Below are 26,684 nucleotides of genomic sequence, written 5' to 3' on the forward strand. Positions count from 1 at the left end.
CACCCTCAACCAGGACTGCAAGGACATGAGCCTTTAAACTCAAAGCTGTTTCGAGCTCTCTCCCCTTCAGAGCACGCGCAGACATCCATGTTGGGCACACTGTCTTCTGCCAAAGACAGAGTACCTTCTCCTTTTACACTTGAAGCACTTTGAAGTTTATAAATACCACCTGCTGAATGTGCAGTTGAAAATAGTGATGGGTACTTTAAAGATTTCAGTGTCCATTTAGTTTTAATCTTAATGTCATCATTATAAACTAGACAAAAAGCATGTGGGCATAATCAAAGGGAAGGGAAGCAATCGCCGTTTGTAAGAAACTTCTTACATGAGACGCCTTCTGTCGTTATCTTACTCCATACGAGTGGCTTAAATTAATTTTTACTATGAGCAGTGTGTGTTCATCATATAAACATATGAAGAGCAATAAGACAAGGCAGACACAAGTCTAGCATCCAGAGGAGCTGAGCTTTGGCTGCTTTTCTATATATGCTTCTAGAATTGTTCCTCTGGCATATGTAACACAGAATGGTTTGAAGACGATTGGTACATGTGCCCTCTGACTGTTAATGTTCTTCCTATGCTTGGGGACATCACAGAAGCATTTTTGGTCCAGGACAACCACACATAAAATTACCCTCTGGTACTCACCCAGCTTTGCCCAGTTAATGCTACTCAAATGATCCCAGCACGGTTCTCTCTACCTGCCCTGGGGCTTCATATTCCTGAACAAGACACACACAGCCTTTATATTTTGATATGCCTTAAACATCTCAAAGACTGGGCCACCTCCTAACCTCCACATGTCTAACCCACCTCCCTCCAATATTCCAGAGTTATTACTTACTAATCTATGTCCCATCTGTGCTGCCCTGGAGCCAGTCGTTCAGCCCTCGGGAGCTGCTCTCCCCCACCTCCTCCATGGCAGTTCTGTCCCACACTTTCTCAGGCATGGTGTCTTCTCCTCCTAGCATGGCGGATCTCTCCTTCCTCCTCCTAACTCCATTCCTTACCCTGGGAATCCTAAAAGTCCCTCCTCTGTCTCCTGCCCAGCCAACTGGGCCACCAGCAACTTTACTTACCAGTCAGAACCAACTGGGGGCAGGGCTCCTTCAGTGCCATGCAGACAGACAGATTCTTTCCCAGCTTTGGGGACTCGGGTTAACACAACACAGTGAGCATTAGACCAAGCCCACAATACTCACCCTCCAAACTTTATGGTCAGTTTAAAATACAGCTGTAAAGACATTATCAAGCTGCATCCTACAACTAATTTTGCTGATTTAACTTAATAAAGGATCTTCTTATCCAAGCTAGCCAATTTATATTTTCTTGTGTTAAACTCTTGATCATTTTTACAATTAAAATCATTTTCATGTATGCAAGCACTCACCTTCCTTCCTACAGAAGGGGTGTGTGTGTGTGTGTGTGTGTGTGTGTGTGTGTGTGTTCAGAATCTGTAGCTGATATTTGCAGTTGAATATATAACAGACATAATAATTTGTAACAAAAAGGGATTTGGCTTGACAAGTTGCTGGCAGCGGGGTCCCATGTCTCCTGTAGGCTCAGAAATAGAGCATGGTGCTTTGAGCTCTGTGAGAGAAACAAACTTCTTTTTGCTTTTATTTTATTATAGGAAAATCCAGACTTACGATGTAGTTCAGAAGCCAGGCAGCTAGCTAGAGCTCGGGTTGGAGCTTGTTAGTGTGAAATCAAGAGGGTACGCCACGCCGTTTGCTATGTGTGGAGGACAGCCACAGAGCACAGCTCCCCACAGCCCAGTGTGCTCCATCCAGGTGCTGCTACACATTTCCTCATGGCGGAGTGGACAAGAGAGAGCCTAAACTGTAGGGGGCAGTAACGATTCTAGGGAAATGAGCAGACCTGGGGCTCAGACATAGAAAGTGAACAGAACTATGTGGGCTGGACTTAGGCAGGTACTCATGTACAAATCTACTCTACTCTTTCTCCTGCAGATACAAGTTGAGGCCATGGCAGTGAGGGAGGTGAGCAAAGACAGTTATTCTCTCAAGAGTCTGATCTTTAGACAGATATGGGAACTCCAGAAACCTCCTCTAGAATCTGCTACTGTTTGAGGCCTTAACTTTGAACTAATCAGAATAGCCTCTTTTAGGGTGGGATCTATGGATTTCGTCACTAGAAGTACAGAAACGGGCCAGGTGCATGTGCTGTCTCCCGAGCCTGCTGTCTGGGCCCTTGTGAAACCTGAGGCTTGGAAGTTTCAGACCTGGGATCAGCTTGAGCTATGTAGAGAGACATTAAAAGCAAATGAACAACAACAGCAGAAACAGAACTGCAGTTCCCTGTCCAGCCTGCTGAATCCTGGCTTCCATTCCCCCAGTCCTCTGGGTATGCTTTTTAAATGCACTAAGCTTGAGAAGCCTGTGCTAATATCACCGAAATGAGAGCCTAATGAGAGATGGCACAATATGCAGTACCTCAAAAGTAGGCGATGGGAAAGAACAGGGGTGCCAGAGAACCTTTCTTTTGAATTATGTCTGGAAAAGAGAATACCTCAGGTTTGTGTTTATGAGAAATGTATGGAGTCGGATAATAAGTAAGGTCTTTTACATTTCGCTAGGATGCTATACATGGTGCTTATATGTTTGTTTCAGATTTGTGTATTATGTTTTATTTATTTAGTATGCTTCGCCTGAATGCATTTATGTGTAACCATGTGCGTGTCTGGTGCCTGTGGAGGTCAGAGGGGGACATTAGATCCATGGGAGCTGCTTACATTAAGTTCCTCTGATTTGGGGGCCTCATTGCTGTACAGCAAACACAATTTCACCCTCCTCATTTGAACCACAGAAAAGGAAGGCACTACCCGTCACTGGCCTAGGGCAAGCTGGGAACTTTTAGTTATGTTCACAAGAGGTACCTGCTGATAAGAAGTTAAAGTAAAAACACCCAAGGATGTTCACTTGGGGTTTGTGTTGTTGTTGTTTTATGTTGTAGAAAATTTTAATCCCTGCCTTTGACCATTTAGTTCCTGGATGAAACACACACACAGCCTTTATATTTACAATATGCCTTAAACAGCACTAGAGCTGGGCAGATACCTACCCTATGCTGTTAGTACATATTCCATGCTATCAGAATATACTTTTCTATCAGTAACCCCTAGTTATTACTTACTATGCTTTATCTGGGCTGCGCTTAACTCCAGTTGGCCGCCCTCAGGCCACGTTTTCTTGACTTCTAACCCATGGCCACCTCTCCTCCTTGTTTGTTTGGTTTTTTTGTTGTTGTTGCTGTTGTTGTTTGATTGATTTTTGTTTTTAATATTTGCTTGCTTGTTTAGCTTTCCAATTTTGAAAATGGGTTTGAAATATGGAGAAAAGAAAGCATCCGTGTTTGTCCTGCCCGGACCCCTGTTAGCATCCTGACGTGTTTACTTCTAGACACTTTCTTTGAACAAAGCTTCAGTGAGCATTTATATGCAAGGCCTCAGATGTGTATTCCCTCAGGGGCGAATACTGAATGCAGACTCAAGCCAGGCGCACCTCACAGGCACTGTGTGTCAGACTTACATGGAACTAGCAGCACGGTTTACAAGCAGCAGCATATGCCACAGTCATGTCCCCGTTGGCCTTAGTACTGCTAGTTCCATGGACTTGAATGTTTGTCAGTGCTTCGAATTGTTAGTGTAGCTCTCTTAGTGAATGGAGGCTGAACATATTTTTTAATAATTTTCTTAAATGGCAGTGGGTTTTTTTAAAAAGCTGTGCTTTCTTTCTATTTGTATATATGTACATGTGTGTGCATATGTGTGCTGGTGCCCACCAGCCAGAAAAGGGCATTAGAGCCTCTGGAGCTAGAGAAACAGGCACTTGTGAGTTGCCCAATTTAGATGCTGGAGATCAGACCTGAGGCCTGTACAAGAGCAGCAACGCCTCTCAATATCTAAGCCATCCTATCCTGACTTTTCTTCTCAGGATTTATTGAGATTCTTGGAGATCGTGTGAGTGTGCATATGTGTCTATATGTGTGAGTGTGTGTTCACCCATGTGTGCATGCATGTTTTGATACCACTTCGCAAGACACATATATCTGTTTAAAATTGTTTTCTCTGTTTTAAATTTCATGATATTTGTAACCATGTTGCTACCTCTTTAAGCACTGTTGCCCTGCTCTGAAGCATAGCGTTAGCTGTCAGTCACGTCCAGTCTATGAGATGGGTGCTGGCGATAGAGCACAGGACCTTCTACATGCTAGACATGCTCTCTACCACTGAGCCACAGACCAGCCTCTCCTGTCACATTTCCTATGCCCCTTACGGCCTCTGTCTTTACTCCATGTCCCAGTTACAATCAGTGTGGAGCTCCCTCTGCCACCCTGCTCTGCCACCCGGCTTTAGGCTCCAGCCTTGGAGGCTACCCTGAATTAAAAGCTGCCTCTTGCTTGGTTCCACTCTCAGGCACTCTGGTGCTGCTTCTCTCTGGTGGCCCCATTGTTTTTTCGTGTAAGTTTACTCTGGTTTTCTAGCTTTGAATTGGCCCAGTGTTGCTTGTCTCCTTTATTTCTATCCAATTGTTTGATCCTCAGCTCCATAAACAAAAGATAGAAGAACCATCATTAAATTTGTCCCTCCCTTGTTTGGTTCCTCAGTGTAACTGTTGTTATGAGCCTATTAAATTAAGTGTGGTGTAGTAGCACATGCGTGTAGTCACAGCTCTTAGGTGACTGGAGCAGGAAGACTGAGTTTGAGGCCAGCCTGGCTGAGCTGTGCAACAAGGACCCTGTTCCTGAGTTGTCTCGCCTCCTGCTCTCAGTCTCGCTTGTGGTTTTAACTTGGTTCTGTTCTTACCAGTGTCACTCTGCATTGGGAATATGGGAGGGATTTGTGTGGCTCATTTCCTATCAGCACTATGGGAAGTTGATGGTCTTTCTTCTGTCCTCACTGAGGTAATCTTTCCCCAGAGCAGGTGCCGTGAATATTCATTGCTGTTCTTCTGATGGCAGAATCTCATGGTGGAAAATCCTGGTGTAGTTGGTCACTAGGAACAGAAGTTCACTAACACTAGTGAACTAGTGGCAGAGAGTGGGGTAAGAGTCTTGTCATACAGAGGAGATCATAAGAGATCCCAGGGAACTCTGATTAAAGCACTGCATTCCTTCCTCAGAGGGCCAGAAAGCTATCGGAAACCCTAGTAGCTTAGAGCATCTGTGTCCCCTAGGCCCAGGGCTGTGCCAGCTCAGCTCTGCCATCTCTCCATTCTTCATGGCCGGCTAGCTCCTGCTCATGCACTTCCTCCCGTGTTGAACCTTCTGTGACTGCTCTTTATGAGCTCTGTAGTAAGTGTGCCCTGTGGTATCTGCTGGCTCAGCCCAGCCTTTTAGTTCCAGACCAGCAGTCCCACAGTAGCAGGCTTCCTCAAATTGGGTCTTACCCAGTCTAATTCACTGTGGCCAAAGGATGGATGTCTTCACTGGCAGCTCCAGTTTCCTGTTGCTATTTAACAAACCACCTCAAAACTAGGGGCCTAACCCCCTTACCCCCCATGATTTTATACATTAGCTGGACTCAGCCTGATGGTTTTCCTGATCCATATGGTGGTGGTCAGGGCCAGGCAGAAAGTTTTGCTTTGTTGGGAGCTCACAAAGCTTAGAATATGGAGCAGGCTTCACTCTGCTGGCATCTCAATTAAGGGCTGGGGCAGAGGGCTTATTAGTGTGTGTGGCGGGCGAATGCAAGCTGCTTACAGCCCAAGCTGTCATCAGATGAAATGCCCAGCTGGTCCCCCATGTCCTACACTGTCTGCCTTCAGAAACAAGGATGAGAGGGAAACTCCAAAAGTAATTAGAGACCTTTTCTCCCTGGGAACATAAGACTTCTGCCAAAAATAAGTAAATAAACCAGATGGTATCTGTGCAGACACAATCTAGATTTTCTTCATTTATCTTGGGCATCGTGCTTACCTTAGAAACTTGATGATTGTTATTCATTTCTTTTCCAAAGACCAGTGTGCTGGTCCATGGACGACTTTTCCTTAGCTGTTTTAGTTAACTGTACTACAAGTGATAGCATATATTGCAGTTTTTCTGAAAAGCTGTACTTGACTGGAAGCTACTTTTCTATTAAACCAAAGAGTAGTAGTGTTCTTCATTAGGTAGGCTCTTCTTCCTGATCCATTGACAACAGCATATCCCCCAGGGGCCTTGCAGTGTGGAGGGATCTCAGCGAATGTGTGATCACACACAGGTGTGCAAAGGAAGGAAGGGTCCTGTGTGAGCTGCTTCTCCTAGTCCTGTCAGCGGTACGGAGCTGATCCGGGCATTTCTCACTCTGCACACCTCTCCCTTTCCTCCTGGGTCTTGGTCTGGAAGTTCTTTGTGATCTCCTGCCTTCTGCATTCAAGCTGTGGCTCATATCATGGTCCAACTGCTCCTGAAGCCTCCTCCATGGTCACCTGTCACCAGAATGCCTGCGCTGTACCAGTGGGTGAGGCTGCCTTCCTTATGTCAGGTCTGCAACAGGGACATGAGTCAGAGTCAGTTTAGAAAACATAGTCTAGACACCATGGTGCCCAACAATGGCTGAATTGGTGGTGATATTTCCTGAGGCCATGGGGACAGCTGGGTAGAAGACATCCTCCCCCATAGTCCTTGGACTTGTTAAGTTCCTCCCGTGCTCTCCTGTCAGGCCTAGCTCAAACTACCACCTCCATAATGCTGCCTAGGAACCTCCACCTTAGGTAAATAAGACAGGAGATTCTTCTGGCTTTAATTAAATTGATATTTTAATATTAATTACAGAGCTTTGGTAAGTTGAGGGATAACTACAGGTTAGATAGAGACTGGAAGTGGTGGTGACGGTCTCCAGACTGCAGAACTAAACAGACTGATCATCCTTGTATAATGAAGATCTACACAGACAGTAAGAGGTCTCCTTGGATTAAGGAAAACAGCTGAAGCCAGACCACGGTGTGTTATTTCCCTTCTTCCCCAGTGCCTTCTACTCACTGCCTCCTGCAGAGCTGCGTGGACGTAAGTAGGGCAGAGAGAAGCACCCTCCTTTCCCTGGTAGTGCGTATTGCAGCCCTGTGTGCACAGCCATAAGTACCTGTGGGGACGCCACAGGACGGAAGACTTGGGCATAGTCAGACAGTTCTCCTGCCTGTAGAAAAGGTTTGCCCTGCCGTTGCTCCAGTTGTGAGTTACTTTGATGTTGGGAAATCTTGTTTCAAATGTGAGGTCTACTAGGGTCATTCAGTTGAAAGTAAGCCTGACCAAGTAAGACCTTTCTGGTTACTGTGCTTGGCTGTAGCCTTCCCTGAGAAAGGATGGCGAGGATGTTTTACAGCCAGAGCTCCCACAGCTCTGCCTTTCTCCTCACTCACTGCTCATTCAGCACACAGGAGATGGACATCTCCGTCTCCGTTTAAATCATGGGCAGCTGGCATATGCTGCAGGCCTGACGTGCTGGGTGCACAGAAACAGCAGAGGCCCTACTTCATTTGCTTTACGGTGTGCATTTAGTGAGTGGCGTTCAACTTGCGTTACATAGGGCCCCGAGGTTACTTGAAGGGAATACAAGGCACACACATAGAAAGTGGGGTGTATTCTAGTGTAATTTGCTGCTTACATTCTGTCCTGTCAAAAGTTGCTGACTTGTCTAAATTCAGCTTCCTAGCACTCAGTGGGACCAGGAGCATTCCATTCATAGACATGAGACACTGTGAGCAAACGCCAACTACAGCACCTGACACCAGGTATTCATTCAGTGAATGGTAGCTAGTGTTCCCAGAAGGCTTTGCAGTTTTGTCTCTGACATAATTCAGGCTTTATGGCTTCAGCGTTACTTGGTAATTATAATTCAGAGACCTTCTGAACCACTTTCAATTGTAGCTGAAAGAAACTGACAGCTCAGCCCTGCCCCCATTTCCAGGGGATCTTGTTTTGAGTCCCGGCTCACAAGCATCTGTAATTCCCATTCCAGGTGACTAAGCCTCACTTGGGACTCTGTAGGTACTGCACACACAAGGCCCACAGATACTCATGCCTGCAAGCCAAATACCTACACACATAAAAAATAAGTCTTAAAAATTAATAGGACATATTACATAGTTCCCACAACATTTTTAAGAGTTCATTTATTTCCCTTTTGCAATTTTTAAGTTCATAGCAAAGCTGAGAGCAGTATTTCAGGTTCCCCACATTCTGCCTTTTGCCTGAATCACCTCTCCATCATCCCTGCCAGAGTCATGTGCTTTTGCAGCCATCACGGAGCCTCCATTGACATGCCATTATTCCTCAAAGACTACAATGTACGTAAGCTAGAGTTCCCTAGTGTCGTGTGTAGGACAGAGTCGAACAGTCTGTGTCATCTGTAGCAACCTTTGTTTCCCTACCCTCTTCCAGTTCTGGGGAGTGAACAGTGCTTTTCACACACGCTAAACAAGGGCTCTGTGCCCGAGTCCCATCACCAGCCTACCTTTCGTAGAATGTATTTTTTATTATACACAATGTTTAAGTTGCAGGGCTTCATGTTTTGATTGTGTCCATTATTGTATCACGGTATTTGCACCTTATTCCCATGATCTAAACATCCTCTATGTTCTCCCTACATGTCCTGATACCTGCAGCCATAGATGGGAGAGAATGCAGGTCTTGTAGGTCTATGTTACGTCACTCGATATAATCCTTTCTAGTCCCTCCCACTTGTGAGTCTCACAGTTTCACTTTCCTTACAACTGGATAGTTCATATCCCATAGTGTCCTCTAATGCACCCTGGCTCCATTCTCCATTACCTGCTGAAGGACATTTAGGTGTTTCCATTTCCTGTCTATCGTGAGAAATGTCTGCGCAGTGCGGTTCATAACCGGATCATATGGCAGATGTATTTTAGCTTTTTGGGGTTCTTCACGCAGGTTTTCAGAGTGGCTATACCAGTGCGTTTCTACCAGAAGTGAGTGAGACTCCTCTCTCTCCACGTGGGGCTTACGAGCACTTGTTGGCCATTGTTTTATTGAGCTCTGTATTGACTGGTGGAAGATGAACTCTCAAAGCTGTTTTGATTTTCATTTCCCTCATTGCAAAGCATAATGAACTTTTTTTTTGAGATGATTGTGTGACTTTTGTCTTCTAGTTCATTTATATGATTTATTATATTTATTGACTTGCTATTTTTAACAAACCCTGCATTTCCAAGGTAAAACCAATTTGCTTATGTTTGATGTCCTTTTTGATATGCAGCTATTATTTTATTGGAGATTTCTGCACCTATGTTCAACAGGAAGACCAGTCTGAGGTTTCTTTGTTGTGTCTCCCCCCAGTTTGTGTATTAGAGTGCAGCTGCTTCAAGGACAATCTTGGCAGTGGATTACTCTGTTTCCCTCTTTTTGGAGGGTTCAAGGATTGGTTGTAGTTCATCACTGAAGTCTGGTAGAATCCTTGCAGATGTTACTTTTAAAGGTTACTTTGTGGGCCAAATTGAGAACCTTCAACACTTTGACCTAAATGCATTAGAGTTCTTTCTACATGAAAACCAGAGTAAGTTACAAAATTCAAAACAGACTATGAAACTGACAGTTTGAGCTTTTCAACTTAAAAACACTAGAAAGCCAGCTTGCAGAAGTCTTCAGAACTAGTCACCCTTTGTCAACGGGCAGCAGTGTTTAAGAATCCCTGTCTTTAAAGGTGTTAAAAACACTGGCCTGTGAGCTCTGAATCCTGCAGGCAGCTCACTTCAGACACCACGCAGAACAGTGCTGGTTTAGATGCGCTGCCACTGAGGTCTTTTTCTGCCACATGGACATGACTGGGCCCCATGACTGGGCACTTAAACCGTCTGTTCCAGATGCCATAATGGCCCACCTGAGCTTAGGAAGCAGAAGTTTCCATGAACCCTGATACTACGCATTAATCTGTGTGTTTGAGGAATTTTTGTTCTTAAAGTTCTTTTTCATCATGTGGTAGATCTGTGCTGACAAAGTACAAGCAACAAAACAAGCGCAGACCACTCTCACTGTGTGCATGAAAATGTCCGTCCATCATGGTTAAAAACAAAACGGCAGAGCTCAGTGTTCTAGAGGAGCCCTGCGTGCTTTCCTTTACTTCATCCAGCAGACACTTGCTGTCACTCTCCGTACAGTCCGCTAGGCTCAGAGGATGCAGGATGATCAGAAGAAGCACATGTGACCCCCCCAAGCCCCAGCATAAAAGCACACCCGGAGGTAACAGTGCTGTGTGAAGTAGCACAGGAGAGGTGAGGAGATCTGATTTTGGAAGGAGTTGTCAGGATAGGTATTACTGTAAAGGGACTTTTAGAGTTCTGACCTGAGGGAGGTCAGGCAGTGAGCAGTGAGCACATGTAAGGCCTGCATGAGGAGGCCTGTGCCTGAGCTGTGTTTAGTAGCCTAGAATGGTGGGGGCCAAGTGACCAAGTCAGGAGATGGCGGATAAAATACCATCTGCAGGGCGTGTCACTTGCCACAGACAAGGACTGTGACTCTCACGCTGAGGGTTTTAAGGTATGTTATGGCTGTGACCTAATTGGCTCTCTGACTGTGGTGTTGAAAGGGAGAATAAGGAATGTTCCAGTCCTGAGGTTAGAGAATCATGGCAGTAGCTCAGAGTGCCCTGGGGAGTAGTGAGGGGCGCAGCTGTAAGAATTTGACTGAAACTTACTCCAAAAGTGCATCTTACGGGTGTGGGGGTTGGGGGAGCATCTGTCATCTGGGGCTTTGCTTCAGATGACATTAAGAACGAGGTTGTGGGCTAGAGAGATGGCTCAGCGGTTAAGAGCCCCGACTGCTCTTCCAGAGGTCCTGAGTTCAAATCCCAGCAACCACATGGTGGCTCACAACCATCTGTAATGGGATCTGATGCCCTCTTCTGGTGTGTCTGAAGACAGCTACAGTGTACTTATATGTAATAAATGAGTAAATCTTTAAAAAAAAAAAAGAACGAGGTTGCTCTAACTGAAGGGAAGTTTGTGGAAGGAGAAAGCAGGTATCGGCAGCCCAGTTTGCAACATGTCAGGCCATAGAAGGTGTTACACTGAGGCATTTTCACTAAAGACCAACCAATCTTCATTAACAAAAGTAATATTCGAGTAGTAACCAAAGAATTGAAAACAGTAAATGAATTTTAAAAGTCAACAAACTGAAGAGCTATTTAAGGAAAACATAATGAATCAATAAACTGCATCTGGGCAGAGGAGGAACTAGGACGGAAATCACTAGTGAGGATAGAAAAGGACCTCACTTCGTGTGACGGTACGAGGATAGCAAAGAGCATCATAGACTATCTGATGCCCACAGGCTTGTCAGCACACAGGAGGACGGACAAATTCCTTGAAAAGCAAAGTCTTCCAGAACTCCGTCTGTAAGGCCAGTATTATCCTAATACTTAAATCTAAGGACTTTGCGGGAAGACAAAAACGAAAAGTATAAACCAACATTTTTCTTGGGTATAGGTGAAATACAAAAAACGTGTCTGTCATGGACGGGGGAATCTATACTGGATATGCAAAGCTGACTCAGCTTGAAGAAGTTAATTCATGTGATATGTCACCTCAGTGGGCTAGAGAAACATCACATAGTTATAGCAGGATGCAGAAAAGAAATGTGGTGTGGAACCCAACGCCCTTTCTTAGTAGTCCTGGGAAGGAGGACCTCAGCAGCACTAAGAACATCTACACAGCCCACAGCTAATGTGACACTCTGTGTAAGAATCTCAGAGCTCCCTTTACTATCTGCAGTGCATCAGGGCTGTCTTGTTGTCAGTTCACTGGCTTTCAGCATGGCATTAGAAGTCCTGGCTTGTGCAGTAACACAAAGGGAGGAGCTAATAATGAGAAGGAAAAAAGGACTTTTTAGGTTCACAGTTGATATCATTGTGTATATATAATATCCAAAAGAATTAACAGGTAATTAATAAACTGCCAGGAGCTGCGTTCTGCTTGTTTTATGTTGCTATGATGTGCTGTGTGGCTAGTTATGATGTCAACTTGACACAAACTAGAGTCGTCTGGGAATAGGGAACCTCAACTGAGAAAATGCCCAACCAGATTAGTGAACAAGAAGAGTAGGATACGGAGAACATGGTGGGAATCCCAGCACTCCAGAGGTTGGGATAGGAAGATCAGGAATCTGGGGCCAGCCTCTGCTGTATTGTGAATTAAAGGCCACCCTGGGCTACACGAGACCCTGTGTCAAAAAGAAAAAAGATAGTAAGGGGAAAAGGCGAGAGTCCCCTGGGAAGGCCTGTGAGCAATGGGAAGGAGCTGTGTCGTGGCTGCAGTGGCGTCCTCCGCACCCTAAGATGTACAAGGCCACCCAGCCTCCAGAGGCAAGACGGACACAGTACACTAACCACAGAGCCACCGCAGCTCAGAAGAGACAGTGACCCGCTGTGCTGCAGTCCCTCCGCCTTTCCTCACCCTATACCTGTCAGGCTACATCAGTGTCAGACCCCACACAGGAAACTAAGTGGACCGAGAGCTTCTGTCCAGAGCAGAGGAGCCTTTCCTTACTCTCTGTTCAGCAGGTGCTCAGCAACAGCAGCTGAGCACCACTGCCTTCTCTTCAGAGGAGGGGCCCATAGGCCAACTGCAGAATGGCTCCATGTCAGCGGTCAAAGTGAAGGTGTGTGGGCAAGGGGGAGGTAAGGGAAGCGTAGGAGAGCTCTCAGTGGCACCGGGCTGCTCCTGTGTCTTACTTGCAGTATTGTTTGCATACAATAAAGTGACAACTAAGGGGCACACTGAGCAAATGTCATGTCCTGGTTCCAATACTATACCCCTGCATCATGAGATGTCACCAACAGGTGAGTTTGGGGACAGGGCACAAACTAGACACACAGGACTAGTGTGTGTCCCTCTCTGACTTCATACTGCTGCATGACCTTTCGTGCAGAGACTCTTTTCTACCAGGTAAACAGATGGTGATGTGTGCACTGATGTCTTTATGTAGGTGGGGGCAAGCACAAGATAAGGCAAGGTCTGTGATTGGGCAGTGAAAAAGTAAGGTAGGCGCTGAGATTTGGGAGAGAAGAAAGAGAGGGGAAGGTAGAAGAACTGAAATGGACACAGAGAAGGACGACCCAGATCCGTGTGACCTTAAATGGCCACAGGTAGCTATGAAAATCCTATAAGGGATGGATTGTTACAGGATAATTTGTCTTATCTAGGTGGGTAGTTTATATCATTATCAGTTGGTTGTGAGTTTACTGTATGGACATTTTGTGAAGTGAGAATTTACTGATATAAATCTGATTGATAAATTACAAGCTTACTGAGTTTTGATTTTACTGAGATACTGGGAATTGTGACAATAACCACAAGAGGTGGATTCTGGGAATGTAAGCAGAGTCCTCAGCAAGGGAGTCTGTGTGGGACTGGCGTGGCAGCGACCCGCCTTGGGAACTAGATGGATGGCCACTGATGGGGCTAGCCGTGGAGGTGGCGAGATCACCACAGGGCCCAGAGAGTAGCTGGCAACAGTGTGGGATGGAACGTGGGAACTTAGCCCGTCAGGTGGAGTCGATTGAGAGTCTGCAGAATCTGGATGACTGAGATGAAAATAACCCACAGATGCCATGTGGCCCGGCTACTGTGGGAGTTGGCTTCTTGTTGTGTTTGATACCTTAAATGTGAAATGGTCCCAGAGTTTGAACACGTTTTTATTACTTCAGAATTAAAAAGGTTTTAAAACAAACATTAAAAAGAATGAACAAGATAGGTAGTCTCATCCCTGAAAAATCCGTTCCAACCAGAGAAGCGTTCATGTCTTACAAGGACATGCAGAGAGGCGGAGAGAGCAGTGTTGTGCAGTGGTGAGCACACCTCCTTCTGACTGAAACCGCCCTCCTCAGATGTGGTCCCATAAAGGCCAAGCATCGCTCTGTAAGCTCGCCATGCCTTTATGTGCACAGCACGTCTACGCGGGAGCTCAGCAGCGTTGTGTCTGACTAATGCTGTTTAATTACATGCTTTGTTTAGGGACAAGCGGACCTTCTGAAATATGCTAAGAATGAGACCCTGGAGAACCTGAAGCAGATCCATTATGCAGCCGTTTCCTGTGGACTGAACAAACCAGGCACCGAAAACTCAGAGGCCCAGAAGCCACGCCGGAGCCTGGAAGTGATCCCCGAGAAAACCAGTGATGAAAATGGAGATTAAGGGGCCTCCCCAAGGACTCCCCACTGAGGACCAGTCAGCAAGCGCACTGCTCACTGATTCGGATAAGGTCTGGGATATTGTGCACAACTGGAATACCCAACTGCAGGCCATCACAGCTGTGAATGTACGTAGCAACCCACGTGTGAAGGCAAATAAACTCTTTAACACGAAACTCTGTCCTGGCCCAAACATGCTGTCTTTGTATACAAAGCGCCCTGAGCCCCACTGTGAAGGACAGTGCACTGCTGTAGTTCCTCTGTGAAAGCAGTTCCTCGGGTGGAAGTGGATCGGATGGTTGAATTCGTATTTATTGGTGAAACCGTGAATGTGCACACCTAACTGGTGTGTGTGTCCCGGTCTTGGCACTGCAGGGGATTTGGTGGCCTGCTTGCTGAGCCGTATTTACCAGCAGAATGTAAGAACCCAGGAGCTGAGGGCAGTGTGCAGTGTGGCTGGGCTGCCTGGCTAACGATGTGCTGTGTCAGCATGGGCAGCCGAGTGGAAGCCACACCTTGTACATAGTTTTTCATTGTATGATGCAGTGGTCACATTAAAGATATCTTTTATGGGATTTCTCCATCAGCAGTACATGCTTTTAGTGAAACCTTAACTTTTAAAACACTGTCTCTTTCAAGAAGCCAATTACTTGTTAAATGACTTCTAAATGTAAGTTACCAGAGTTACTATCTGGCTTTAAGGATGGCTGTGATGCAAGCTCAGACCCCACATGTCTGCTGCAGACGTTGAGTCACCACCCAGCCACGGGCTGCAGTTATTGAGCAGGAGTAGGGTGGGGCACGGTGTTCTTCCGTGCAGGGCCACCGATGACAGTGCCTTGGTTCCACCTGAGAATCTTTCTCCTTCACAGGGAAGGGCCCTGCACCAGTGAAGCTTTTAGCCTGATCTTTTATTTCCAAATGAGTGAAACTTCATGGTACTTTTGAGAGTCAAGAACCCTGTGGTCTATTTACTGCTTCCCACAAACCACACTTTCTTTCCCTTTGGAAGAGAGGCTCTGAATGGGCATTGGTTTGGTCAGTTGTTGGGGCAACCACTGACACAATAGATGGCCTGTGGCTGACCGCACAGTCCTTCCTCCCTTGGGCCATGCTCATGCAGGTGTGTGCTCCTAAACCCATGCCTTGCTCAGGTCCCACCGGGAGCCCTCTGATAATGCCACCTCCATTGCTGTGAGCCCTCTGATAACACCCATCTCAACTGGCCCTTGGTCAGATGTGAGTCTCACTGGAAAACTTTTCCATCGATGATCGCAGATAAACACCAGTCAGTATCTGAGGTTCTTGACTTAGAGATGAGCTCTTGATAGGGAGAAAACTGAGTGGAATACATATAGCAGAGCACAATTAGATGCACAAAGTAATGGGTAACATTGTTAGTGGTCCTTGAACTTAGCAAATAGCATTCAATTTGAAGCTTAAAACTCTAGAAATGATCTCCAAAGGTGACAAAATACAGTGAAGTGAAAATATGGCTGCATCTGCAATAATGGTGGGTATCATATGATGTGCAAGTCAAACGACTGTAATTGTAAGACACGTAATGTGTTGTAGCCTAAAATCGGGGATCTTAGAACTGAAGGAGTGGAAGCTGGGCATGAACCTGTGATCCCAGCACTCCCGAGACCTAGGTGGCTTACACTGTGAGACCCTGTCTCACAGCAACAGAACCGGGCTGTTGCTGCCATTCACACTGGCATGTTCCTTCCAGATACAGAAGCTGTAGGTGCCTGAGGCCTCAACATCCGTTAGGGTAACGTTGGTGCTACCAAGACAGGCTTCTGGTCTCCTTAAAGCAATGCCAAGTAGTGCAGAAGTGCGCACAGTGTCCGGCGTCTACTCTTTGTCCGTTTCCTGCTCTAAGGAATATTCCGTCTGTCACTGAGGACAGTGCAGTCAGCAGAGCCTGATTGGGTTCCCTTTTCCTCATTCAAATGGAAACAAAAGACATTTGTCAAACTGGGCAGGATCAAGGCTATGATTTACAGGCTGCTGGAAACAATTCTTTTGTAAAGGTCTCACTGGCTCACTCTAACAAACTATCCCACTGAGAAACAAAATCAAGATTCTTGCTTTGGGGCTTCAGAAATTGTGAGGGTCATCAGGTTGACTGCCCTTCATCATCTGCATCCATTCACCGGGAGCAACATGTGAGTTACCTTAGGTACAAATCCCCATGGGGTTGCCTGGTACATGAATTGACTGAATTGAATTGCACACACTCTCTCTGTTTCTGTCTCTGTTTCTCTCTCTCTCTCTCTCTCTCTCTCTCTCTCTCTCTCTCTCTCTCTCTCTCTCTCTCTCTCTCTGTGTGTGTGTGTGTGTGTGTGTGTGTGTGTGTGTGTGTGTGTGTGTGTGTCTGGGCTGTGTAATCTAAGACAGCACAGGAGCAATAGGCAAATCTTCACTGAAGACCCAGGAGAGTGCACAGAAAATGACAAACACCTGTTAGGTCCTATAGACACACAAAAAAAATCACATTGTGGGTGTGAATGAAGCCAAGGTAAGGGTGATGTCCTGCCCACAGAGTTAACCCAGGAACATCTCTGAACGTGCTAAGCATATTCTGCAACCTCTACACACCAAGTAAATTGATCCTCCACAGAAGTTTATCCTTTATAGACATGGTGAGTCTGGGTTTTTTGTTTGTTTGTTTATTTGTTTGTTTGTTTAATTATTGATTGGCTGGCTGCTTTTTACTAGCTATGGCTTCTGGATGATGGGAAAGAAGTCATAGAAACCTATCTGTTTATCTCTGGCACCTCAGGGCAGTGTGACCCAGGAGCCAGACTGTGCGGAGGGATACATTCTTCTTAGGCTGGATATTTAAGGTAGAATAAGGAGGTTGTCCTTGTCACCCAAATGGAGTTGGAGCCCTGTAGCTTGTCTTTGCTTCTTTATGGGTTCTTTCTTCCACCCTTCTCCACTTTATTTCTTTCAACCAATACTAAATAAGAGATAAAAAATAGAGAGGAAAGGAAAGAGATCCCTGAATAAAGTTGGGATGGAAAGGAGTGCCCGTTATCATTAGACTACTTCCTGATGATTAGGGGCATCAAATTCTCTGGGGCAAGTTTGATCTTTGCCATTAATATACTAATTTCTTCTTGTTTCTTCTTTGCACATGAGTACTTAATAAACTGCAATCAACAGGCAACAACCGACAACATTCAACCAGCAACCACCCCACCTCTAGGGGCCCTAGCATTTATATATTCACTGAAAAGTTCCTAGAATTCCAAACATCACACAATTGCAGAAACTGTCTGCAGTTGGCAAATGCCCCTACCAGAGGACAAGGCAAATCACAGCTGCTGTGGACAATCTGAAGCAGCCCCATGTCTCACACCTTGGATTAAAACAAAGACATATACAATTGTTTTTTTTAAGAAACCAAAATTCCAAAATTGTCACTACATTTTCCCTCTTCTGTTTTAGGCCATTAATTGTGCTGGATGTAGTGGGAAATTAGAAACAGAGACTTTTTTTTAATGAAATAAGCACTTTTTTGGATCAGTGACCAAGGATTTCCAGAGACTCTCCTGCTCAATTCTAATGTTTATAAGTTTTGATGGTACCATTTCCTATGGAAATATAAATATCTGGGTCCCCAATGCAAAACTTTCACTGGGTTCCATTCTGCTGTTAATGCATCCTTATAGTATATAGGCTATTTTGTTGGGTTGTTTTTTTTCTACCACCCTTCTCCACCCCAATCCCTTCAAATACCCCAATATTATGTAGAAGAGAAAAAAGGTTAGAGGGGAAAGAGGGCTTAAAACCTCTTTGAACTACTTCCTGCTGATTATGAGTGTTTCCACACTGAGGCAGTGTTGATATTCATTGTCAGGATATCTAACTTTTTTCATCTCTTTGCTTATGACTACTTGACAAAACACAGCAGCAGGGGCAACAGCAGCCTCCACAGGCCCTCTCACGAGTCCCGAGAATTCCAAAAGTAAACTACAACTGGCAAAAATCACACCCCTCCCAGAGCAAGACATAAATCATAATTAGTGGCTATGGACCTGAAGCAGCCCTGTATCCCACACCTGGGATTAAAACAAAAGAATATTTACATAACATAACTGGGTTTTTTAAGAAATCAAAATTCTCACTGTAGATTCTATTTTGAGTAGCCCAGTTTTTTGAACTTGTTTCACATAAGGGGAGTGCATCCCATATGAAGTCATGCCCTTTTTCAAATGCCTTAGATCTATGATTACTATAAGACCCCATCCTATCTCATCATAGCCTTGTTCCACACTGTTAGTAGCCATATGCTGTATGACTACTGGGAAAGCTGATAGTGGTTATCTCACCATACAGCAGCATGGTTGGTTTGAGATTAAGGTTTTCTTTTGAAATATTCTCCCACCTTTTCAGCTTTCCTCTGGCCTGCCCTCCCTCTGGCACAGTTTCTTTCCCTCTTTCCTCTTGCACAGTCACTGGAACTGAGCCTTTTTGTTTTCCTTTACCTAGTGTTCCTCACCTCACCAGTATTTCTACATCTACCTGCGGTGTTTCCAGTTGCACAGCCATTCTCCCAGCCTTTTGAAACAGAATATAAGAAGAAGAAAAAGAAAAAGAAAAAAACAAAACAAAACAAAACCAAGAACCAGAAAATCCCCTCTGAGAGCAAAGTGGGGGATATCCCAGTAGAAACAGCAACAATAAACATTTTGCTGGCATCTTGAAAAAAAAAGTCTATCCCTTCAGCCCCTGCCATTTTCTCTAAGGCATTGGAAATCAAATTCCCCATCCTGCCCAGCTATAAGTCTGGACATGACTTGTAGCTTGTCTTTACTACTTTGTGGGTTCTTCTTTCACCCTTCTCCACCCTTTTTCTTCTACCCTTTTAACTCTTAACACTAAATAAGAGAGAAAAAAGAGAGGGAAGGAAAGAGGACCATGAATAAAGTAAGGGGACCAGAAGGAGACAGAAAAGGGGCAACATTATTGTTAGACTACTTCCTGCTGATTAATAAGAACATTGAGTTTCTTGGGACAAGTTTGATCTTTGCCATCAGGATATCTAATGACTTCTTTTTGTTTCTTCTTTGCATACAGGACTACTTAACAAATGACAAACAACCAACAACCCACTAACAACCCCACCTCCAGGGTTCTAGAATTTACATATCCTCTGAAAAGTCCCCAGGATTCAAAATGTCACCCAATCTCAGAAACTATCTGCTGCTGACAAAGTCATGTCCTCACCAAAGCACAAGGCAGATCATAGTTGCTGTGGACAATTTGAAGCAGCCACATATCACCATACTATTTCTGTGTTTTTTTAAAAAAGAAACCAAAATTGCAAGACTGTCAATACAGGGCCGCACACAGGAGGGACAGTCACCCAGCTTGCATATACTTGTAGTCTGCAGCATGAGGCTTCTTTTAGGATATTGTAAATGCCAAGTTTAATGTACTCATACCATAGCCTTGCTTCAGCCATCCAGAGAACATGACAGCATTGACAGGAGGTCAATCTGCAGTTCCTGGTGGTTGCCTCTGAAGTCAACATGAGCAGATCTAATATTCTATCATCACCTGGAAGCACTTTCTATTGCTTGGATTTGTGAAAGAAGGGCTCTCTGTTGAGGCTATGAGCCAAGGAATATGCACAGGACCCTTGGTTCATACCATTTTGTGGTGGCTTAGAGCTTAAGTGTCTTTGAAAGGCTCATGTCTTACAGGCTCAGTGCTCAGTCTCAGCTATTAGGAGCTCTTAAATCATAGACATATTCTTGAAGGAGAGGCTGGGATGTCCACTCCCTCCTCTTCCTCTCCCTTTGCCTCCCTGAAAAGAGAAATTTCCTGTGGCATATGCTTATGCAGTGAAATTCTACCTTCCCACAGCCCTAACAAGGTGGCTTGAGCAGATATCTTCAGACAAAAGCACCCCCTCCCTACCCCTGGGACACAGTGGAAGGTCTGGGGATGGGGAGTGAGTTGGTTAACTTAGAGGAGCTAACATATATAAGTGCTTGGGAACTGTGGACTGCTGAGGACCATCAAGCAGGTCAGTGAGATAAGCCTGAGTGAAGGGAAGGCTGTGGAGAGGTAGATGACTTGTGGGCCTCAACAGGAGCCCAGTTCTCTTTTCCTCAAGGTAGTGCTAGACATTAGCTTTACTCATTCCATTGTTTTATAGGTCTTATTTAATTATAAGCAAACGTTTTCTTTTACCAAAAATAAAAGAGTTCAATTCTAGAAAATATAAATTTTAAAGTGCATGTAAGAAATGTCTCAGCAGGTAAAGGAACCTGTGTCAACCCTTACAGCCTATGCTTAGTCCTAGAACCCACATGGTAAAAGTAGCATCTAATTCCTGCATGTTGTTCTCTGACTTACACATATATCCCATGGCACATGCACATACACAACCAAATAGATAAATGTAAAAAATAATGAAGATTATGTGAAGTATATGGGAGGTGTACCCACCCCCCACTTCTCATACTAAATGCCACCACCAGACCCTTCATGGAAATGCTCAGATGCCATCAAAAAACGCATTAATTTCTCTGTGAAGTTCTGGCTTTAACAAATTTTCTGGACAAGCTATTGTCCATTAAGACCAAGAGTATTAAGCACTCAAAGACCAAAGCTGTGGGTCATTAAAAACAGGAAATCCTCTTCTTACTAGCTAGAGAGGTAGAGAGGACATAGGGCCTAAATTGTATTTAAAAATGTGACTGTTAGAACTTACAAGAACAAGGAGTAACATGAGAAAGCTCTCCTTAGATGACTGTACTTTACAAAAATATTATTCAAACATGATAATAGTTTTCTTTTCATATGGACAAAAGCTAAAGGATTTGATGACTTTATGACATGGACAGTGCATAAGGAATGAGAACTAAAACAGTAACTACACAACAAATAGACTTAAAATTAATATTACTATTTTAATTTTAAAAGAATGTTGAGGCATATAGAATGTGCACCATGACATGTTGTCCTTAGAGAAGAAAGGAATGTATCCGCACCAAGACAACAGTATGGAGTCTGTCTTAGTGTTCTATTGCTGTGAAGAGACATCATATCTACAGCAACTCTTTTAAAGGAAAACATTTAGTTGGGCCTGGCTTACAGGTTCCAAGGTTTAGTTCTACTCCTGCAAGGCTATACCTCCTAGTCCTTTTCAAACAGTGTCACTTGCTGATGTATGCATTCAGATACATGAGCCTATGGGACCTTTGTTATAAAAAACATCATATTCCACTCCCTTACCCCAATAAGCTTGTAGCCATATCATAATATAAAAGTACATTTAATTCAACTGCAAAAGCCCTTATAGTCTATCACAATCTCAACACCCATTGCTTGAAAGTCCAAAGTCTCTTTTGAGATTATGGCAATCTCTTAACCGTAACTCCCTGTGAAATCAAAATTAAGAAGCAGATCATATATTTCCAACATACACTGGCATAGGATATAATCACCATTCTAAAAGGGAAGACAAGGGCAGATCGAGGAAAGACTGAACTAAAGCAAGACCTAAAACCTGGTGGGCAAATTTCAGCCACTGCGACTCCATGTCTGATGTCAGTGTTCTTCAGATCTTCAACTCCTTTCAGCTTTGTTGACTGAAACATACTTGTCTCTCTTGGGCTGGTTCCACTCCCTGTTAGCAGCTCTCTAGCATCTTCAACATCTTGTGGTTTCTAAGGCAACCCAGGTTTTACCTTCACTGCCTCACACAGTGGCCTCTCTGGGCCTACACACACACACACACACACACACACACACACACACACACACACACACACACACACACACACACCTGCCACATGCCTTGCCTCAGGGGCTTTCCTTTGCCACAGAGGGAGATTTCACAACCACTTTCTTACAGCCTTCACTCTAAGCCAGAACCACATGGCTAAGGCCGTCAAGTTCTGCTGCTTGCTGGGCTGGAATTGTTCAACTTCACCTGCCCCAATTTTCGGCTATTGGGGGTTTCCTTCACTGCATAAAGCTTTGATTTTTAAAATCCTTTCCACCCAGCATTCTGCTGCCTACAGGAAACATACCTCAGAGACAAAGACAGACACTACCTCAGAGTAAAAGGCTGGAACACAACTTACCAAGCAAATGGTTTGAAGAAGCAAGCTGGAGTAGCCATTCTAATATCAAATAAAATCGATTTTCAACCAAAAGTCATCAAAAAAGATAAGGACACTTCATATTCATCAAAGGAAAAATCCACCAAGATGAACTCTCAATCCTAAATATCTATGCTCCAAATACAAGGGCACCTACATACATAAAAGAAATCTTACTAAAGCTCAAAGCACACATTGCACCTCACACAATAATAGTAGGAGATTTCAACACCCCACTCTCATCAATGGACAGATCATGGAAACAGAAATTAAACAGAGACATAGACAGACTAAGAGAAGTCATGAACCAAATGGACTTAACAGATATTCATAGAACATTCTATCCTAAAACAAAAGGATATACCTTCTTCTCACCACCTCATGGTACTTTCTCCAAAAAAAAAAAAATATATATGTTATGTTTTATGACCATATAATTGGTCATAAAACAGGCCTCAATATTTACAGAATAATAGAAATAATCCCATGCATCCTATCAGTCCACCACAGGCTAAAGCTGGTCTTCAATAACAATAAGGAAAGAATGCCCACATATACATGGAAGTTGAACAATGCTCTACTCAATGATAACCTGGTCAAGGAAGAAATAAAGAAAGAAATTAAAGACTTTTTAGAATTTAATGAAAATGAAGGTACAACATACCCAAACTTATGGGACACAATGAAAGCTGTGCTAAGAGGAAAACTCATAGCTCTGAGTGCCTGCGGAAAGAAACAGGAAAGAGCATGTGTCAGCAGCTTGACAGCACACCTAAAAGCTCTAGAACAAAAAGAAGTAAATACACCCAGGAGGAGTAGAAGGCAGGAAATAATCAAACTCAGAGCTGAAATCAACCAAATAGAAACAAAAAGGACCATAGAAAGAATCAACAGAACCAAAAGCTGGTTCTTTGAGAAAATCAACAAGATAGACCAGACTAACGAGAGGACACAGAGAGTGTGTCCAAATTAACAAAAATCAGAAATGAAAACGGAGACATAACTACAGAATCAGAGGAAATTAAAAAATCAACAGATCCTACTACAAAAGCCTATATTCAACAAAACTTGAAAATCTGCAGGAAATGGACAATTTCCTAGACAGATACCAGGTACCGAAGTTAAATCAGGAACAGATAAACCAGTTAAACAACCCCATATCTCCTAAGGAAATAGAAGCAGTCATTAAAGGTCTCCCAACCAAACAGAGCCCAGGCTGCTGCACGGCTTTGCATGTAACTCTATTGCTTTGCATGTAACTCTATTGCTTTTCATTGGGTTTGATCCCTCCCCGACCCTCCCCCATTTTGTCCTTTCTCTGAGTACATCTGTCAAATCGTTTATAAAATGTACATTTTCAGTCTTTTAATGTTCAAAAACTTTGTTTTCAGAGTTTATCTAAAGTTTGGCTAGGCATCTAATGCTAGGTTCAACACCATTTTCTCTCTGAGTGTTGGAGCCCTGTTGCGTTGTCCTCTAGTGGTGAAGGTATTTCTTCCTAACTTACTCTTTCACTTTCTTGGGGAGTTTTTAATTGCATTTACTTCCAATAATCATGGCAGTGTAGACTGGCTTTTTCATTCATCTGTTCAAAAGTTTTTTTTTCTGTTTTTAGAGCGCCTGAAACCCAAGAGGTTCACCTCCTGAACGTCTCATTGTGGGTGGGTGGTGGGTAGAAGAGATGGTCTTAGAGACACATGAATGCCTAAGGTGTTCGCAGAGGGGGACTTTCTGAGGTGACACCTGAGATGAACCATGAATGACTAGGACCCATGGGACAAACACTAGGAAAACTGAGGCATGGGCCAAAGGACTGAGGTGGGAATGGATAGAGTGTTCAGGACAGAAGTGAGACAAATGGCTGGAGAACACAGCAAGAAGACAGAGATGAGGGTCACAGAGCCTGTGGAGCCAGAGAAGGTGGGGTGTCGGGTGACCTGGCTTCTGCGTGAACAGTCACTTAGGCTGCAGAGTATAGAAAGCGAGGCAGGAATGATGTCTAAGCTTCTGATGTGAGCCAGGGGAGCCAACAGGGCAAGACAGAAAATGAAGCCAAACCTCACTTACACCCTGGCAACTGAGGAGAGGACCTAATGCAGAGCGGAGAAGGCTTGGGGGAATGCAGGATGAGAAGAGTTCTCTGAAACATGCTGTTTGGTCCAAATGGAGATAGGCAATTGGATCTTGTGTGTATTCAGATGTCAGGCAGGCTTGAACAGTATCACAGCTCACTGCAGTCTGTCACTGCTCTACACCCAGTCTCCAGAGCTCTTTTACTGTGAAATCTTGTGTGTCATCAATTTTAACCCTCCCTACTGTTTATTTAATTATACAGTTCTGTTTATTCTTTCTAGAACCCTCCTTGATGGACATGAAGCTCCTGGATCAATCCATGCTAAGAGTACACACACACACACACACACACACACACACACACACACACACACACACACTCCATTTCTTCCTTAGCTCTTGATCTGTGTCTTAGCTTAAGTTTCTCAACTCTTGCTTTCTGTCAATTCATCCTCATGACCATGTGCTCTTATTTGGAAACATTAGAACCCTTGTAAATTGCTCTCTTTCTGAGGTCTTTCCTTTCTGAGTAGTTCTGTGTGTCTTGCTCTTCCCCCTTGTACTAGTCCTCTATTTTAAGTCAGGAGGCATGAGACTCAGCTCATGTTTCTGGAAAAGAGGCACTTCTAGGCATGTCTGGGATGCTTTCCTTGCAGTATGCTGCCCTCTGACCTTTGTGTAGAGTGTGCCTATTAACTGCACAAGCAGAACCAGCAAGCAAGATGATATCTTAAGTGGTTTTCAACTTCACGAGGAATGAGCTCTTCTGACAGAAAACCAATGACCGATCACAGACACCTGCCAGCTACAAGTCCCCAATGACTTCCTGTATTCTCAAGGACAAGGGTCCACAATAGCTCAGAGACAGGAACTCACCTGGTGATGGTGTCTCAGGAGACTGGGTCCCCCACTTCTGTAAGAAAAACTGTACTTCTGGAGAGAGTTCAAAGGCAGTGAGGGTTGGGGCGGGTGCCATATGACCAATTGCTTTAGAGGGGCTGCTGATGCAAAGGTAATTTTAGCTGTGCCTGGTACCTGGTACCTAATCCTCAAAGTGGAGATGTTGAGGAACAAGAATCTCTGTGAGTTCAGAGCAGCCCAGTCTATGTAGTGAGTTCGATGCTAGCCCAGCCTCAGCAGTCATAAACAAACTAAAACAAATAAATCTTTAAGTCAATTTCATGAAATTTCTACTACTTTTGTAAAATTACAGAAACTAAATTATGGGGAAATTCCTACTAAGTGGGCCTTTGGAGAAGGTGAATGTATTAGAATGTCTCTCTTTCCCAGCAGGGATGCCATGGAAGTGGATTCAGAAATGGGGTCAAGGACACACTACAGTACCTGTAGTATGAAGGTGGGCATTACTGGCGCCTCCTTTTCATTCTCCAGAGAATGGGAAGGAAGAGTAACCCTTCAGTGGTGTGTGTGAAGATCTTGTCTTTTCCTCCTACATCCATCATTGACTTGTGGCATTGCCTGCGCCAAGAAAATATGTAAAATCAACATGAATGATAATTAAGGGGCAAGGCTAAGTAACGTCAGACTGATTGCAAGAGAGCAAGGCAGGATCCATGGAGATGTAGGTGAGGTGGCCTGTCCCAGCCACAGCTCCAGCCAGCCCAGAGCCCACTGCCATGCTGAAGCCAGCACGGATGTCCTGCAGGACACCATAGGATAACGGTGCAGTCCCAGCTGGTGGGAAGTCTCAGGAACTGCATTTGTGCTGTGCAGCTGACTTCCACTGCTGCCCGCATTCATTATTTAAAACCTAAATAAAAATGGAGGCCGGCAGTCATTCTGAATTAATTAGCTTTTCTGGCAGCTGCCATCTGAGAATTAGGAATTATCCAGAGCCAGTAAATTCTAGCTGAAACTTTTCTTGTGTGGTATCAGATTGGATTAAAGGAAATGGCGTGGGGAAATTAAACGCTGCGCCTTTCTTACTGCTTTGGTTGCCTGTAGATAACCATTTTTCATGGTGATAAGTAGATCATAACGTCTAACAATAATACATCCAGATAAACAGGCTGAGGAGCCCACACAGCTCTGATTTTGCTTCCTAGGCAGCTTGCTGTTTACTGAAGAGCATCTGAACTTTACCTGTGAGAGATTTTCAAGACCAAGTTTGATCTAGATTTCTCAAGGAATCTCCCAAACTGAGTTTGTGTGTTTGCCTTTGATCACCTGGGGTTCCTGATCCTGAAAGGGGCACCAAGATAATGAGATGAGAATCAGGAGCTCAGAGCTAGGCTGGCTGCATGGGGCCCTGCCCACCCTGCCCAAGATACTAGGAGCAGCCATTTTGAAGAGGACACCTTGACAGGAGATGAGCT

At 44.4% G+C, this 26,684-nt stretch overlaps 1 protein-coding gene across 3 annotated transcripts in view; it reads left to right on the top strand.

Annotated features, from left to right (window-relative positions):
* Plcl2 (phospholipase C-like 2) overlaps positions 1–14,718 on the top strand; it is a 185,311-nt gene extending 170,593 nt beyond the window's left edge. For all 3 annotated transcript variants that reach the window (XR_015628508.1, XM_087565079.1, NM_001106880.2), the window contains 1 exon segment: positions 13,968–14,718. Coding sequence is in view for 2 of the 3 variants with exons in the window: in XM_087565079.1 (XP_087421205.1) it covers positions 13,968–14,147 (180 nt within the window). In the remaining variant the exon portion in view is untranslated.
* The last annotated feature ends 11,966 nt before the right edge of the window (positions 14,719–26,684 follow it).

This window comes from Rattus norvegicus, chromosome 9 (assembly GCF_021556685.1).
Source record: "Rattus norvegicus strain SHRSP/BbbUtx chromosome 9, alternate assembly SHRSP_T2T, whole genome shotgun sequence".
Lineage (NCBI taxonomy): Eukaryota > Metazoa > Chordata > Mammalia > Rodentia > Muridae > Rattus > Rattus norvegicus.